This window comes from Vicia villosa, linkage group LG3 (assembly GCF_029867415.1).
Source record: "Vicia villosa cultivar HV-30 ecotype Madison, WI linkage group LG3, Vvil1.0, whole genome shotgun sequence".
NCBI lineage: Eukaryota > Viridiplantae > Streptophyta > Magnoliopsida > Fabales > Fabaceae > Vicia > Vicia villosa.
This window is the reverse complement of record NC_081182.1, coordinates 206122903-206141364: the sequence shown is the minus strand read 5'-3', so window position 1 is coordinate 206141364 and position 18462 is coordinate 206122903. Positions and strand designations below refer to the sequence as shown.

Below are 18462 nucleotides of genomic sequence, written 5' to 3'. Positions count from 1 at the left end.
ATGACGCTCTATTTGGGCATGGAGCACGAGGTTGCTCACTTTGAGTGCGCCACGACATCTGAGCCTCATGTCCGGTTCACCACACTGAGCACTTATTTTGAGCACCACCTGGACGCGGCTGCCGAGGCTGAGGGTGAGGGTGACGAGCTATTCACACAGTATCACCGCGGCTGCGCTCTCCGGTGCTGGTACATGCATGTGGTAGGCGCTGCATGCTTTGTGGATAAGAGTGCCAGGTACGTCGACGTGACCTACCTCCGCTACTTCATGGACCTGGATACCGTTCACCAGTGGAACTGGGGGGCAGCTACTCTGGCATACCTCTACCAGAAGCTGAATGAGGCCTCCAACTGGAGGACGAGGCAGTTGGTCGGATCCTGCACACTACTTACGGTACGTTTTATTTTAACACATTATCGTATTTATTTATTTATTTATTTATGTTTCGTATTTATTTTTAATACATTAGCGTGTTTGTGTTTCAGAGCTGGATCATCTCCTACTTCTCCCGCATCCACGGCTTCCGCTACGATCCTGCATATGTGGACGCCATGCCCAGGGCCGCCAGATACGCTCTCCAGAGGGGGAACGATGCGGTGGGACCATACCGTTTGTACCTGGACCGCACGATGCACGACGACGTCACCTGGAGGTCGTTCGCCGACTATGCTCAGATTGTCCCCTTTGACGGCATTGCTTTATATTCAGGTTGGTTGGCATGCGGGACCGGCATCATGGTCCGGTATCTCCCTGAGCGGTGCATGCGTCAGTTCGGATTCGTGCAGCGGATACCCAGGTCACCCTTTGAGGCTGCTCCCGACACAGTGACCCGAGTGCAGCTCACTGCCATATGGGCGGACTGGCAGCATCATGTGGTACCGCAGGAGTACCGTCTCACTCGGGTCACACAGGACTGGCACAGTGAGGAGGGGTACGTCACATGGTTCTATCGGATGTCACATCCTCTGCTGAGACCCGACGTTCCCGGCGCTCCTAGGCCAGCACACGAGGAGATCCTGGAGAACCAGTAGGCCGAGGATGACCACGCCATTGATCTCATGCCGATCTGCCAGCGGATAGAGATGCTTGGGCGGGACGCGTTGGATCGAAGTATCGTTGATCAGGGCGGTCTAGATGCAGTCGCCGTGATGGAGATGATCGTCACTGATGCGGGCCGTGCGGTGGGGTACAGGCGGCAGAGGAGGGTCCAGGGTGAGAGGGTTAGGCACACCCAGTAGTGGTCGGGTTTATTTATTTTTTGATTTCGGATTGTATCTTTCGCACAATATTATTATTATTTTCGGCTTGTATATATTATTTGAATTTGATTTATCATATTAGTATTTTCAGTTTATCTGTTGCTTATTTTATTTGGCGTTTGCGTTTAATTAAAATGCGAGACTGTTAAGAAAAAACATAAAAAAAAACACAGTTTCTGCATAATTCGGAAGTTCATTTCCGAAGACACCCCCCATGAGGTGTTTTCGGAAGTTCATCTCCGAAGACACCCCCCATGAGGTGTTTTCGGAGATGCACTTCCGAATTGTGGAAATTTTTAAAAAAAAAAAGCGCTTCGGAAGTTCATTTCCAAAGCAGGGGTATTTTGGGATTTTCGCTGGGGGTGACCCCCATAGGGAGGTGGCTAAAGAAATTTTCTATTTAATTTTAGGTCTCAGAGGGTGTGCCCATATCCGCGCCCGAAATATTGCGTGACACTCAAACACATTCAACTCGGGTTTTCACTCGTTGACTCGGGTTCGGGTGCGTATGGACCCCGCGTGTTTGGGTTCGTCTTGCAATCCCTATTTTTCACTTTTTACATTCCACATTATATTCCTTCTCTTCCACCTGACAATTCAATACTCATTTACTCATTACAATAGTTTTATTGAATAAAATTCAACATCCTACCACACCACTGGTTTTGTCAAGTATTTTATGTGAATCTTTTTAACACTAATTAACCCACTTAACTATCAACGCCAATTAATCTCATTTTGAATAGTCCATTCAACACCCATTACAACTATCAACTCTTTAATAATTTTTTCAACACCCGACATGTAAATGGTCTGAGGTAGTGTAACAAAATAGTGTAGGAATAGCAAAAACTGTATTTTGAAGTGCAATTTGGACGTAGAGAACATATCGACATTGCGTGACCAAATATAATACAATTATAATGACGTCTCATATAATTTATTCACATTAATTATTTTCTTTAGTCAATGACAGGCTTTTTTTTGTTATAAAGTCTTACTCAACTCCCTTTCATAACAAGTGGTGGGAAGTTGCATGGTATGGTATGTGTGAAGACACGTTGCTAAATAGTAAAAGTAGCTCAATCATTTTCAATTTCTTTCTCATTCTCTTCCATTTTTTTAAACTTTACCTCTATCATACTTTCTCTGCCCTCTAAACCTTCTCTCATTCCACTTCACTTTTTGTGTTGTCTCTAATTTTCTAAATATTGTTATCAAGTTCTTTTTTTCCAGAAGATATAATCTTTCATTTGGTTAATTACAAGTATATTTATAGGTAATTTCCTTTTCTCTTTCTAAATATTTTTTATTCTTTTTTTTTAAATAATTTTTTATTTCATATTTTAATTTTGTATTACCTCTAATTTTTTAGATCTTATCCTAATTTTTATATTCATTTTCAGGTTTTCTGAGAGATTATAGTCTCCTCACATATTTACGGGTAATTTATTTCTTTTTTTTTTAAATATTTCTTTTATTTTCTTTTAATGAATATTAATTTACAATTAAATTCAATTTTAAATTAATTAATTTCTTTTTGTTTTTATTTTATTAAAAATATACATTTATTCAATTATTAAAACTAAACATAAACTTATAATTATTTTAATATATTTAAATAAAAATTAGCCGCACATTAAATTTGAGAATATAAAGGCAAATAGGTGGTACAAACTCCAAATCCACCATTATATTACTTTCTTCTTTTGAAAATTAATATTAATCTAGAATATTTAAAAAAACTAAAAAATATAAATAATTTGTAAGATAATTGTGACTAACTTTAAAAATATTGTTTATATTGTCACTGTCATTAATATGAGAAAGAAAAGTTTTAAAAATTGAGAAAATATATACTTCTACATTTTGTTGAATAGTTAAAAGTTTTTAATATAATTGGCTTCCTAACTAATTATAATTTTATAAATGATATTTTTGTAAATAATATTGCTGCTTGAAATTTTTTAACATAGCCTAAGAGACTCAACTTAAACTCTCGCTTAAGGGAATCAACTTAAAGTTTCTCTTGAGGAACTCAATTAAGAGCCTCACCCGAAGGACTTAACATAAAATCTCACCTAAGGGACTCAATTAAGAGTCCCGTATGAACAACTTACAATCTGTTAAGAAATGTGGTTCGGCCTAACTCAACCCTACAAAACCGGTTTGTAGGGTGAGGATTGTCCCCACTTATAAGGACATGTTTCGGCCATATATTGTCCACATTTCTTAACATGGTATCAAGAGTCTCATTTAAGATCTGGTGGGTCACCTTCTATGGTTTTCGCTATCAGACCACCCGCCATTTATTTCCACGCTCCAATTGTCTAGTCCTGGGCGTGAAGAGGTGTGTTAAGAGTCCCACATCTGACAATATATGGCCTGAACATGTCTTTATAAGTGGGGGAAATCCTCACCCTACAAGCCGGTTTTGTAGGGTTGAGTTAGGCCTAACCACATCTCTTAACACAATAGAAATCAATTTTCATTTTATAAAGACATCGTGCTTGAAGGACTATGTATTGGAATAAGTGTAAAAGTTTCCTAGAGGAGGCACCCTAACTCTCAGGACATGCGAGGTGGAACATCGCCCACGTGAGATACTCCATGGCCTCCCATTTATTGGGATGTGATCTCATTTCTTGATTTGGTCTCCCACTCTATGGATGACTCGCCCGATTCGTGAGAATGTGACTGGAGACGTGTCCTAGCCCACAACGGTTAGGATAGGAAAGTCAAAAAGGGAAAGATCACATTCTCCTTAATAATGGGGAATTAGTTGTCCATTCCCCCACATTCTTGGGATCGGTTATTATTCTATTGGAGCTTGAGGTCCACGTCTAGAGATTTCTAATAAATACCTCAACCCAAAGGTTGAAAGCGAATCAAATTCATTATGCAAAGAACTATATACAATGTTTTTCACCATCCCCATGTCAGCTTGCTCTAACACCCAACAACCATAATTACCTCTTGCAGCCCTACACAACAAAGGATTGATTGTCATGTATTTTACTTTTAGCAAGTACGATTGGTAAAATTGGAATTGAACTGCTCAATCTGATTAGGAATCAGAAAAATAGGTTGGTTGGTCTATGCATACAAACAAACTGATGAAAAAAGGTGTCATCCATCAGTGCATCGCTCAAATCAAATAACCAGTCAAAACTAGTCTCATTCTATTTTAAGTAAAGCCCCCAAAAGTACACCGAGTGAACTAAAGTAGGCACAGTATATACCATACCAAGGATACAAACTAAAAATGTAAATTGAGTCCCAAAATAGACAAATAGAAAACCATTGGTCCAAAAAAAAGAGAGAAAGTTGAATCAATAATATTCATTGCAATGACAATGCAAACACCATAGCAAATAGGAAGAGGCTAAAACTCAGCCCAAAAGGAACCACCATCAATAGAAAAAGTCCTCCAAAAAAACCACCAAGAAATCACCAGGTCAAAGACTCTTAATCTGCTATCGGCTCAAACAAATAATAGGGTTCTTAAGCTAGAAGTAGAAAACACAAGAGTTTTGCTGTGTACCTATCAAGATTCTATTTCCATGGTGTGAAAATGATTATATCTTCCATATCCTTTACACTAGTCAACGAATCTGTAAAAGACCAAAACACATGTCTTTCTTACATTAACCATTAAACCAGTATTTTGCAATAAGTTGCATTAAAAGTAAATATATAAACTGTCAACATCATGCAATATATTATTATCATATTTATAGAAACAAATAATTTATCTTTAATCTATAATACTATTATTTTGGATATATAACTTGTACTATTTTAAATTTAAATCAAAGCACACAAAACTATATTCTTCATGTTTAAGTGAATTGCTCATTGCACTTTTTATTATTATTGAATGAATCAGTGTTACAATAGTTTATTTGTGCGGAGATAGAAATAGCAACAGCATCTATGTTTATATTTTACTTAGTAACCATTACTGCAGAAAAGTCATGGCAGAGCTTGTTGCTACAGCATTTCTTGAGTCTTTCTTTCAAGGGATTTTTGATAGGTTGGCTTCAAGTAATTTCACTGACTATTTCCGTAGAGGCAAACTTGAAAACTTGGTGGAGGAACTTGAGTCTACACTCGATTCTATCAACCAAGTGTTGGATGATGCAGAGATTAAACAATACCAAATCCTAAACGTCAAGAAGTGGCTTGGTGATGTTAAACATGCTATGTATGAGGCTGACCAACTCTTGGATGAGATTGCCACTGATGCACCATTGAAGAAGATGAGAGCTGAATCTCAACCTACTACCAGTAGGAACAACTATTTTGGTTATGTTTCAGCTTTTATTAATCCATTTGAATCAAGGATCAAAGAGTTGCTAAAGAATCTAAAACATCTTGCTGAGCAAACAGATGTGTTGGAATTGAAAAGTGGAGCTTTGGCTCGTAATGAAGTTGGTGTCAGTTCGAAACCTTTAGAAAGACTGCCAACTTCATATTTGGTGGATGCATCCCGCATATATGGTAGGGACGATGAGAAAGATGAAATGGTCAAAATTTTACTTTCAAGCAATGGCAGTGACAACCAAACACCTGTATCTAGTATAGTTGGTCTTGGTGGGATGGGTAAGACAACCTTTGCTAAGCTCGTGTACAATGAAAGTAGGATTGAGGATCATTTTGAACTTAAAGCATGGGTTTATGTCTCAGAATATTTTGATGTTGTTGGACTCACCAAAGCAATTCTCAAGTCATTTCATTCTCCAGCAGATGATGAATCTATTCTCAATTTACTTCAACAGAGACTCCAACTCATACTAACGGGAAAAAAATACTTGCTTGTTTTAGATGATATCTGGAATGGGAATGCAGAATGTTGGGAGCAGTTACTACTTCCTTTTAATCATGGATCTTCTGGAAGTAAGATTATTGTGACAACACGTGACAAGGACGTAGCAAATGTCCTGAATTCCACAGAGATATTTAAATTACAGCAATTGGAAAAAAAAGATTGTTGGAGTTTATTTGTGACACATGCGTTTCATGGAAAGAATGCGCGTGAATATCCAAATCTTGAATCAATTGGCAAGAAAATTGTGAACAAGTGTGGAGGTTTGCCTTTAGCAGTAAAAACAATAAGCCAACTCTTACGAAAAAAATTCTCCGAAGATAAATGGATGAAGATATTGGAGACTGATATGTGGCATTTATTAGATGAGGACAACAACATAAACCCAGTGCTAAGATTGAGTTATCATAATCTTCCTTCCAATCAGAAGCGTTGTTTTGCTTATTGTTCTATATTTCCCAAAGGTTATCAGCTTGAGAAAGGTGAATTAATCAGGTTTTGGATGGCAGAAGGTTTGCTTAAGTGTTTCAGAACAGAAAAAAGTGAAGAAGAGTTGGGTAATGAAATTTTTGGTGATCTAGAGTCAATTTCATTTTTCCAACAATCAACCCACTATAATTACTTTGACATGCATGACCTTGTCAATGATTTAGCTAAATCAGTGTCAAGAGAATTTTGTATGCGGATGGATGAAGCTAAGGTGGAACGTATCCCTGAAAGGACACGTCACATTAGATGGTCTCTTCAATCAAATTATGTTGAAAAATTACTAGAGCCAATTTGTGAGCTTAAGGGACTACGTAGTCTGTTAGTAAAAGGCTATCATTCTATGTTGATAAGCAACATTGTGCAGCGTGATATGTTTTCAAGACTAAAATATTTGCGAACGTTATCATTCAATGGTTGTGGCCTCTCAGAGCTAGCTGATGAGATAAGCAATTTAAAGCTTCTGCGTTATCTAGACCTTTCTCATACTAGAATTTCACGCTTACCTGACACCATTTGTTCGTTGTGTAATTTGCAAACACTCTTGTTGCGTGACTGTTATACATTGACTGAGCTCCCTTCAAATTTTTCCAAACTCACCAATTTACGTCATCTTGAACTTCCCAATTCTATAGAGAAGATGCCAAAGCATATAGGAAGTCTAAGAAATCTCCAGACCTTGACTTCTTTTAGAGTGAAAGAGAAGAATGGATCTGATCTTAAGGAGTTGAAGAAACTAAACCATCTTCGTGGAAGAATTCATATCAAAGGGTTGGGTGAAGTCATTGATCCTACAAATGTTGCTACAAATATTTTGAAAGATAAGAAGTATTTGGAAGAAATAGATATGACATTTGATGGTGGAAGAGAAGATGTGGATGGATCAATAGTTGAAAGCAGTGTATCAGTCTTGGAGGCTCTTCAACCAAATAGTAACATGAAGAAGCTCACCATCAGAGAGTACAGAGGTAATAGCTTTCCAAATTGGATAAGTGGTTGTCATTTGCCCAACTTAGTATCTCTTACACTTGAGAGCATGGACAATTTGGAGGAATGGTTATGTATTGAAGGATTTCCTTTACTTAAAGAGCTTTATATACATGATTGTCCCAAATTGAAGAGACTACTGCTTCCACACCTTCCTTCTTTACAGATGTTGATGTTTTTTGATTGCAAAATGCTGGATGTATCAATTCCAAATGGTGATAATATCATAGAGTTAGAAATAGAGAGATGTGGTCGGATTTTGGTAAATGAGTTGTCATCCAGCTTGAAAAGGTTTGTGCTTCGTAAAATTCAGTACGTTGAGTTCTCCATGGATCATTTAATCAACAATCCCAATCTGGAAGTGTTGGAGTTGGATTTCAAGGACTTTGTAGAATGCCCCTCTTTGAATTTGTGTTGTTATAATTCTCTTGGGAGACTTTCAATAACAGGATGGCAGTCCTCCTCCTTGCCTTTTTCACTACACTTGTTCACCAATCTTTTTTATCTAGGCATCCATGACTGTCCAGAATTAGAATCTTTTCCTACGGGAGGTTTCCCTTCCAACTTGGGAGACCTTTTTATAGTTAATTGTCCTAAATTGAAAGCTTCGAGAGAAGAGTGGGGTTTTCTCCACCTCAAATCTCAAGTTTGTATTGTCAATTGCCCTAGTCTTGAGCACTTGCCAGAGGAGTGGGGTTCCCTTTATAATTTGTACATTGAAAATTGTCCATTACTTGAAGAGAAGTACAAAAAGGAGGGAGGAGAGCGTTGGCATACAATTAGTCACATCCCTTATGTGTTTATTGACGGTATTCAACAGCAGAATTGACATGTTTGTAACAGGCAAGTACAACTCGTGCGTTAACTTTTTCATAACTTTTCCTTTGGTATAATAATAATTAATAACACTCTGTATGCATTTGATGTTTAACAGTGTCAAGTCTACGTGACCTCTTTCTTGCCGATCAAGACATACCATTGCCACCAACATGAAGCACAACCACTTTCTTAGTCTTTTCATCAATTCTAAAATATGTGTAAATGAATAAAATTATTACGAGCCTGTGTTTCTGTTATGTTAATTGTCTGTTGATAAAACATGAGACTTAGAGAAAAGAAGCACATGGTTGGCTTGCTTAGTACTTTCATTGCAATACTTTATAGTTCTGATAGGGTTGATTACAGTTTCTCAAGAATTGTAACTGAATCTGTTTTGTATAATACAGATGCAAGAACTGCTGTGATTGTTTGGGAATTCTTATAGATTTTTCATTATAACTTGATAGATATATAGAATGATACTACATAGTACATGAAAATTACTATAGATAGAATGAATTGATATTAACATCAACAACAATACAAGACGGATAACTTGTTCGGCGTCTTTAAAACACTCGGCATCTCCCGAAAACAAACAAAAAACCTATACGCACAAAAATTCAAACTTAGAAAGAAATATGAAAATGAAAACACATCAATCTCCTTGTTTTGTTGATAATTTCACTTTAATGAAACAACGCGGGAAAACCTTAAAACATGTTCCAACCTATATTAGAACAATTATCTCCTAAAACTCCATGCTGATACAGAAAAGAGTGGTCTATCACTCCAACAGACAAGCAAACAATCATTTTCTTCTTTAAACTTGTATTTATGACTATATCGCTGCAATAGATTTGTCGCTTCGATCCTCCCGTTGTTACTCAGAGGTACCTTTGCAAATCCGGCCATTTCTAGCCTTCTAATCCATTTCTCAACCTTTTCGTGCCTCTCCTTTCTATCAGCTCCTTCACAAGTAATGATGTTCTTTATTTGCTCTCCGAGAAGCATGCTCTCGAGTTTCTGTCTCTCGACTGATGTTCTCGTAACAGTCGAGTCCAAGCAGTCGAAAAGTGAACTGTAAAAATACAGTGCTCGGTCGATTCTCTCCATTAAATTACATCCGTTTAGATTCGATTCCTGTTCGGTAATCACTAGAAGTTTCGGTTGTAGTTTTCGCATAGCGTTAAGAAAAATTCCCATTTTAGGCGAAGCACCTAAAAAGAGAGGCGATAAAGCTGAATCGGGACTCAAGATATATGCATTGATCATATCTCGTTCGAGCCAATCTGCGAAAGTTCTCTGACCCATCTGTACTGCTCTCTGCATATTGATAGACGATGGTCCTGCTGGCGAGATCTTCCCAACCATTTCATCATCGATTGCGAGGAGAGAATGCAGCTGAAGAGCAGAAGTAATCGCAACAGCCTCTCCTGTCTTGACAGGCAAGTTTTCGAAATCAACATCTTCGAGTCTGCTAACTATTGGATTAAACTGTAAAGGAAAATCCAAATTTCCTGCTTCAGTTGTTAAATGAAAACTCATTTGGTCAAGTACCTCTTTGTTTTCATGAATTCCTGTAATTTTCAGATGAGGCGGACCTCCTTGACGTTTCTTCAAAGTTTGAATAAGATTTATCCATTGCGCTGGCTCGGAACAATGAAGATCAATTATATGAACCACTTTTTCGAATTCCATTTTTTCAACAATCGCTTGATTTGTGATCAGGTAAGAAAACTTCAAAAAGGGACACAGTTCGTAGAAGTATTTCTGAGCATGGATATCGTCCGAAGACAAAGAAGTTTTCGAGGAATTCAGCGCTTTGTAGACACCCGGTAATTGTTTGACTATCTTGTATCCAAGTGCTTTACTAAAATAAGTTACCATTCTTTGCACAGCATTACCATCAGGAGAGGATACCTGAGAAATATACTCAAGTCCTATATCGGCATGTTTTATGCTTCCCGACGCAACACATTTAGCACACTCAATAAGAAGACTTACCGGATTCGAGCTCTGAGAGTCACGCCTTAGTTCTCTCAGCCACTGATACGGCGAACCTAGTCGAAAACAGATGAATTATCATAAGATTGATATGGATGAAGAAGAAACTAGCAATCAATGTTAATATGTTATTACCTGAATCCATATGGCGGTTTATCTTTGTAAGGCCGAATAGGCCGAAAAAAGAAACCAAAAAATGACCTCAATGTTCTTCTGCTAAATGTAAAGCTCTACAGTGTTTGTGATGAGATGTTTTTATAGATACAAGTTGGTTGAATTGAAGCTTTTTTTCATGAAAAGTTTCAACAGAATAGACAAGAGAAAAGTTTGATTTTGTCACCTCTCTACCTCATTATTGTCTCTTCATAGACACAAAAATGAGTTTTGCTTGTTTTTTAGTAGTTTGTGTGATGAACATTGCAAGGAAAATCTTAGGAAGATCCTCCAAAAACAATGTTGGATATATGTTGAAAGGTAGCTCCTAGACTTGGGGAGTTCTCCTTGGATGAAAAAGAAACAAACAAGTCAATATTGGATTTATAGGTGTGATGTTTTATGTGCATATTCTCTTACATAGGTGTGATGTTTTGCATGCGTATTCTTTCACATAGGAACTATGAAGTGGTTATAATATATTATACTCTCTATGGAACAAATAATATTCTTCTAAGCAATGTGTCTTTGAATACTAAGCAACTTAGGATTTGTATATATAAATAATTAACTTGGTTAGAATAAGCTTGGTTTCAAGTGCATTATGATTGGTCATTTGTTAGAGCATTTTGGAGTTATATATTATGCAATAGTGATAAGCAAGGTAGAGGATACAAATCCTAGTGATTAAAAAGTTAAAAATCACTTGAAAGAAATAAAACACATATTTTATTCAATAGAAAAATATGAAACCAACTTTGTTTTTTCCAATTTAGGTATCTCCATCTTAGTTTTTTTTAATACACATAATTCAATATTCAAATCCTAGATCATAGGTTTAAGGAACCTAACCACTTACATTTGTATCAACACATGTAAATTGAGATTTTCACAAATATGCAATGAAGGGTAATGAATTGAGTGCAATATACCAAGACAAATAAAATAGTAAAATGCTACATTCGTAAGGAAAACTGAATTTCTATACAAGATTATAAATTTTTAAGTTAAATAATTAATTGGGCTGGTGTTCGCAGAGATGGATTTCCTGCAGATGGTAATTGCAGAATAATATCTCAACCGTTGATTTGTCATAACATTTTTTTATTTGTTTATTGCATGTAAATTTACACCATTTAATTTCAATCATAAGGAGTATATTTTATTGACCATGTGAATTTGTTGATTACTGATTGCAGGAGATCGTGGTCCCTTTCGTCACTTCATATGTATATGTTGGGAAGAATGAAAAACACAGAATTTCACAAGGGAAAGCTCATGTAGGAATTGCCTTAATTCTCAGAGCTTGTATGATAAGACAATTATGAAATCCTGTCATTTCATTCATGTAACTGATACTACTTATTACTTAATATGAAAAATACTTTAACTGATGTTGTACAGAATTTTCCTTTACAAAATATACAGATGGCCACTAAACTAAAACTCTCTAATATAGTAAACTGATAATAATTTTACCTACCCTGGCAATAAAGAGAACTTGCTCAAGTCAACAAAAAAATGGTATTCACTTCTGCTAAGTCGATTCTCATCCAAAAACTCAATTTTGATGGGGAAATACAAGTCAGCTACCCCAAACAAGTTGGAAAATGTTCCTACTAGCAGTTGCATTGATCACATTATTGCTTTGTCTTTGAAGCATCTGCTCTTGCTCGCGAGAATCGCCATCCTAATCAAAATCAAACAATTGGAGTGGATGAGTTAGCCTATGTTTAGAAACTTTGGCTCTAGCAGTGAAAAATCACGTTTAAGTCCACGTTCAGTAGAAGCTACACTCACTAGCTTTTCAAACTTTCGATGAAAACTATATTAAATGCACCATAGCGGTGTTTCACTTCGGTACCAAACATAGGCTTAGTTTAATGATAAAGAATCTTAAAACAATCCAAAATAGAGTCACATTATATTAGTGCTATTTCCCAAGATTCTTATAAACTAATTTGTTTATTAGATAGATACTTGGGAGAAAGGAATGAGGACTCACAAGTAGTGAGTAGGCGCGGGCAAGAGACAGAAGTGTAGGATACAAATCCAACGTGGCCAAGGCAATCTCCTCAGTAACCTGTGGAACCTGAATTCGAGAGTTTCAAAATAAGTCTAAATAAAAAGCATTTAATCGAGAAAAAGGTTTAAAATTCATTTTAAAACTGCTGGTACCTGCATAAGCTGGATCGCAAATACATCACTAACTGTCATTTTTTCGAGATCTTGACACCTTCTGATAAATTCATCAAAAGGAGGACATATCGCAGAGCGGTTATTATTGTCTTCAAAAAATCCTGACTTGTAATATTGATAAATTGCTTGGGTAAGATGACCATACTTCCTTAGGGTATCACCTAAGCTGGTTGTTCTTTGTACATCGAATCCCTCCAGAACCTCTGTTGTAAAGCAGCTACACAAGGCCAGAATAAATAGCCTTAAATTTGGCATAACTTCGACTTAACCAGAAAATGTACTACATGTAATTAACGAAGAAATGCACTTACGCTGTTTTTATACTTTCGGCAGCTTCAGAAGAATTTGGATCACCTTCAACAAGATATATCAGCTTCCTCAGCCCACACCTCTACAAACGACCATATAAGCATACTGAGACTAAAATCATCAACTTGTTTAAACAATCATAAAAAGTCAAAAGAAAGTTCTAACTATCCTAGAAGGAATAATTACCACGAGTCTTAGCTTCTGATCCTTGTAGCGGTTATCCCTAATTGAACTGCGTAAATCATCAATTTTCTTCCTCTCAACAATAAAATCCAACACATATTCACTGCCAAGATTTTTGTGGCGTGCTATCCAAATTCCATCTCCAACGGGCAATCGCCGAACCTAAGCATGAATCAATTTCCTTATGATTTTAACAATTTTCTAAACAGAAAAGTGCATATTCAAGATATAAACATAGTATAATTCAAATCCATATACGATTAACAACACATCTTATTTGCTTCACAATCAATAAGTTTTCAGAAAAAGCTTTAATTGAAAGACTCCAACTCTAAAAATGTACTAAAAGATAGATTAATATTCTTTATCACTATCTGGACATATATTGACAATGGCTTTCTTCAAAAATGCAGTAAGAAATATACAAAACATGTACATGTTGATAATGTTACCTAGTGACCACGTGATACAATTGTCATTTTTCATGGCACATATTAGCATCAACGTTCAGTAAATAGTATACACGTGTTATGGAAAGTAATATCAACTACTTGTAGATGGTATAGAAATCAAAACTCACCTCTATTTTGATTTTGAAGTTGCTGCGAATATTATCAATAATTTTTCTAGATCGCGATCTGAAAAACCAACAATAGACAATATAGTTCATTGGATTATTTAATTAGCAAGAATCCACAGAACGTACCAGATTACTGTAAATACAAATAAACTACATAAATCACATGTCACAATTACTACAATGAATATTAAATAAAGCATATGGTATTGATACAAATCATACACAAACCCCCGGGTGAAAAGGGTCTTTCAATTTACTTTACTAACCCCTGTGTAGCGAACTGCTCCCGATCATCCAATATTAAAACTACTTCATAAGCATCCTCAAATCTCTCCCCCAAGCTCAATGGTGGCATACTTAAAATGTTCATCTTTGATTCAAGCTCATCCTTGTTTGGGTTTTGCGTAGTATGATCCTAAATTTTCACCAGGACAAGTAGCAATTTTAAAATAAATTTCTTCAACAACTATAAATTTGTAATAACATTATATAAGTTAAAGTTACGATAAATGAAAAGAAATGCAGAAAACAAAACTAGGCTCAAATGTATTATACCCATTAATTTGATATTCAAATTGCATTTTCATCCCTAATTATCAAATTAAGCACAGTCAATCCTATTATTTGATACAATTTCTCATGATCTCCTCCCTTCCATCCTAAATAGTTTTTTGAAATTGACATAATAAAGTGAAATTACAGTAAATATCAATGTGACATCTAATTATACGACATTATCAGCCGAAGTAGTCACCATATTCATAGTACACTATCATATTAAAAATCCATATTTACATTAGAAATTATGCTCAAGATCAATTTAACAAAAGGAGCAAACCATACAGCGGATGAGCAAGCTCTCATGGGAAAAGTTGGAATATCAGGAGAACGTAAGTTTGCCACATGCCCACCAGAGGATGAACTTGCAGTTCTATTCTCTTTTCTAACGGAGACTCTAGGACCTGGTTGTTTATGAAATGATTTACTGAGATATAATATTCATCAGTGAAATTAAGAAACACTGAAACGTGGATGAAGAAGAAATACCATTTACAACATTACTAGCACTGGTCATTATTTGAGACTCTGGCTGTGAACCATAGACTTGCTCCTCTCGAAGATGACATAAAACAGCTGGCCACAGAGATGAGACATCTTTATTTGGATGGCTACTGGATTCGGCCTCAAAAGCATTAATAACTTGCTCCTTGGAGTAACCCATATTTGTAAACTACAGAAGAAGAATTTGCAATAGACAAGAAAAATTATATTTCAATCACTGGGCAATAGTTTTTCATATCAAATTACTGCGTAACGATAATCGGGGAAATCATCTGCAAGTAAGCTGGCATGTTAGTGTATGTTTTCCAATTTTCACATAACATTAGAATTGGTCAATTAAATTATTACACTAGACTAAAATTATGACCATCGATCCAATTGAAATTTCATGAAAATGAATCCAAAAGAAAGAGAAATCAATCAAAATTTAAACAATATAATACAGCATCAGGCATCATTTCAGTACTTTCAATAGAAAAGGAGCGAGAGAAGAAGCATACAATACGAATATGAAGAAACAGAAGATATAATAAGTATTTTAAATAAGAAGAAGCATACCCTCTCAAGGGAATCAAAAGGAACATTAATTGGTTTCTTTTGCTGGTTCAATGGCGATGTCACTTCTGCTTCCAGATCATAAGCATTGACTTCCATATCTAATGAGTTTTGTTTATCCATTTGAATAGAAATTTCAACAGAAGCCGACTTGTCCAAAGATTCCGCCATTCCAGATCTTTTAAGACAGTCGCATGCGGCTTCCTTACCTTCTTGAGTTAGCATGTACCTAAAAACAAGACAGAATTTATCTTTGCAAACATGGAGAACATGCAATTTTTGTAAATAGACAAATCAAGAAACTAGTTAAAATTCATAACAAGGAAGTCCCCTAAATAAATGCCTTTTATATATAATAACATATGAGATAGCATAAAAGACCAAGAGATGAGGTTCACAAGCAAAACCAGTAGCACACTGAGAGAAGACATGCAGAATAGAAAATCATACTTTGCTGGGCAACTTGATTTTACAACTAATCCTTTAGAAACCAATGTCTTCATGCAGCTCCATCCACTGTACCATTCCTGCGGAGAACTTCCAAAATGTCCGGGTTTTCCTTTCCCTTTTTCTGGTCTGAGAACATTCATTGATCAAAAGTTGTGAACATTCCTTGGCTACTAGTTTATTTAAACACAGAACAATAAAAGAAACTATGTCAAACATACGCAATTGGTGCTCGAGATAACCCACTGGCTTCAGCAGCATCAATAAGCTCCTGCTTACGCATAAATTCATTCCCATTTGAAGTTCCCCTATTAAAAAAGTGCTAAATCTTATAATATAACAAGTTTTACCACAAGTCCACGACAGCTTCAAAAACCCTATTTAACAGGCACACGCACACAAAAAAGTATATGTATCAGTAGTGTGTATGATGTGACCATACGTATATATACCTGTAAAGGGTTATCAATAATGCATACGCCACAGAGTTCCTTTGAGGCATATAGCGCCTGGTTCCTTTAGTTTTATTTCCTATAAGATTGAAGAAAAAAGGAACTATTAAACATAAATATGGAGAAAATACATGTAAAGCCAATGGAAGATGGCATTAATAAAAAAACTAAACATATCGAGGCATACCCTTTTTGGTCAAGTCAGCTGGTTCAGTACCTCCAGAACCGGTTACAGGTTCAGTACATGCAGAACCGGTTCCAAAATAACCCTGCATCAGCCTCAATATCATTTTCCCCACACCCCTTTCATAATTCCCAAAAAAAAACAGCATTATTAGATTGGAACACCACAAAACCCAATTTTAAACCAATCACTAAAAACCCAATAACCCTTATCCCTCAAAATTTGTATATTTCTCAATGTTTAAAATAATAAATGGAGTTTATTACTATAAGTTCATGTCATAACAAACCCAGTCTATACAACAGCAGCAACAAATTTTCCACTAAGTGGGTTCAGCTATGGTTACATGGATCAAATTACGCCATAATATTCAATCCAAGACCATGTTTCTATTCAAATCGTTAATCTCGAGATCCTACTTAATAGTTTTGCTTAAAAATTTTCCACGACTTCCTCTACCTCTAGTTGTTTGTCTCCCCTACATTTGATCTACTCTCCTTACAACAAAATCTACAGGTCTTCTCTCTACATATCCAAACTAACTAAGCTTATTCCCTACCATCTTTTTCTACTATAGGTGTTACCCCAACACTTTCTCGATTATTGTCATTTCTAATCTTATCCCATCAATATTACCACACATCCAACGCTTCATCCCCATCTCTGCTATTAGTACACAATCTAAGAAAGCATACTATTAGCACACAACAAAACCCAATTTAAAGAACCTTCCATCCTCCTTAATAGGGGTGGCAAACGACATGCCTGCCCTGTTTAGGCCTGGAAAAAAACGGGCCAAGCCATGGCGGCCATTGTGTCGAGTGCAGTCTTAAAACATTGGCCTGCCTGCCCCACAAAAAAATGAGGTAAAAATTGCAAAAAGTAATGTTAAAGTCCGCACCCACATAATAAAGAGGCGGGCATATTAGAAGGTGAGGCCTAAAACCTTTGGCCCACCCCGTAAATTAGTGCAGACGAAATGAAAATGCCCAACAAGCCGGACCTGTTTTTTCACCCCCTACTCCTTAGTCCTTACCCTCACCCCTTCACAAACACATCAATAACACGAAACCAAACACACACTAAGTACCCAAACAACCCTCTTTCTCACAAAAACATGGACAATTCTCCAATTCAAAGAGAAAAAAGAGCTTTTTTTCCTATAAATTCAAGTCACAAAAACCCAATATATCACATCATAATCAAACTCAAATTCATATATCACAATTTACAATTCAAAACTACATTCATAACCCATTGAAACAAACTCTATTACTAATGAGTAATTACTAATGATAACATGTATTCCATATAGTGACAAAAAGTAGAAGAAATGGAAAACTTACTTAATAAGAGAAAAATCTTTAACCGTTCGAATAGGGCTTTTAGAGTTACAGACATTGAAATGAGCTTTAGAAAGTGTCATTTCCATGTTCTCAGAAAGACCTTTGGGTTGCGAAGCCATGTCTCTCCACTTGTTCCACATGAACGACGCCAGTTCTTCATTCTCCGGACACCGAACCCGCGTCCGGTTCTCCATTCCGGTTCGGTTTTTTTGCGGGTTTGTTAGGGTTTCGGTGAAGAGAGATCGATTACAGTGAATGGTTGCAGTTGGGGAAAAAACATGCCGCGCTGGGTTTCATTTTTCAAATCGGGAAATTGTTGTATGGTGATTTGAAGTCATGTGTGAGTTGAATGTCGGAATGGGCTTGAGCTGTAATCATGGGCTTAAGGTTAAATGGGTTGAATTTTGCACTAGGAGGAGGGAAGGTGTACTAATGTCATTCTATGAGTCCGAAAAACACTATGAAAATCCGAAATTGTCCTTTGGTTTTCGGAGATTTATTTTTGTACGCACTTTTTGCATCACTAAATAACGCACCAAATAAGTGTCATTCTATTTTAAAATAAAATTTTATTTTGGAGATGCATCTACGGACCTATTCATTTAA

The 18462-nt window shown here is 36.3% G+C and overlaps 3 protein-coding genes across 7 annotated transcripts; 1 reads left to right on the top strand and 2 right to left on the bottom strand.

Moving 5' to 3' along the window:
- The first annotated feature begins 2309 nt into the window (after positions 1-2309).
- Positions 2310-11810, top strand: LOC131593377 (putative disease resistance RPP13-like protein 1). 3 transcript variants are annotated; one of them, XR_009280944.1, is made up of 5 exons: positions 2310-2538; positions 2666-2703; positions 5230-8403; positions 8495-8597; positions 11739-11810. XR_009280944.1 is itself a non-coding variant. In XM_058865854.1 (4 exons), exon 3 carries the CDS (start codon positions 5237-5239, stop codon positions 8387-8389), a length of 3153 nt encoding a protein of 1050 aa, XP_058721837.1. In that variant the 5' UTR covers positions 2310-2538; positions 2666-2703; positions 5235-5236; the 3' UTR covers positions 8390-8403; positions 8495-8815. The 3 variants fall into 3 exon arrangements, 2 of the variants coding, with proteins under 2 accessions (XP_058721837.1, XP_058721836.1); XM_058865854.1 differs by lacking the exon at positions 11739-11810 and having other exon boundaries at positions 5235-8403; positions 8495-8815; XM_058865853.1 differs by lacking the exon at positions 11739-11810 and having other exon boundaries at positions 8495-8815.
- On the bottom strand, positions 8890-10531 carry LOC131659799 (GRAS family protein TF80). The gene is made up of 2 exons (XM_058928934.1): positions 10522-10531; positions 8890-10442 (listed from the first exon to the last, which is right to left on the bottom strand). Exons 1-2 carry the CDS (start codon positions 10529-10531, stop codon positions 9124-9126), a joined length of 1329 nt encoding a protein of 442 aa, XP_058784917.1. The 3' UTR covers positions 8890-9123.
- Positions 11811-11876: 66 nt separating the features above from the next.
- LOC131593379 (crossover junction endonuclease MUS81) lies at positions 11877-18259 on the bottom strand. 3 transcript variants are annotated; one of them, XM_058865856.1, is made up of 16 exons: positions 17857-18259; positions 16514-16629; positions 16327-16405; positions 16096-16182; positions 15878-16003; positions 15431-15656; positions 14858-15041; positions 14654-14772; positions 14077-14225; positions 13811-13868; positions 13234-13392; positions 13050-13129; positions 12884-12955; positions 12718-12778; positions 12545-12631; positions 11877-12229 (listed from the first exon to the last, which is right to left on the bottom strand). In XM_058865856.1, the coding sequence occupies exons 1-16, from the start codon at positions 18048-18050 to the stop codon at positions 12125-12127; spliced, it is 1902 nt and encodes a 633-aa protein (XP_058721839.1). In that variant the 5' UTR covers positions 18051-18259; the 3' UTR covers positions 11877-12124. The 3 variants fall into 3 exon arrangements, with proteins under 3 accessions (XP_058721839.1, XP_058721840.1, XP_058721838.1); XM_058865857.1 differs by having other exon boundaries at positions 11880-12229; positions 12718-12955; positions 16514-16595; positions 17857-17994; XM_058865855.1 differs by having other exon boundaries at positions 11881-12229; positions 12718-12955; positions 17857-18257.
- Positions 18260-18462: the final 203 nt, after the last annotated feature.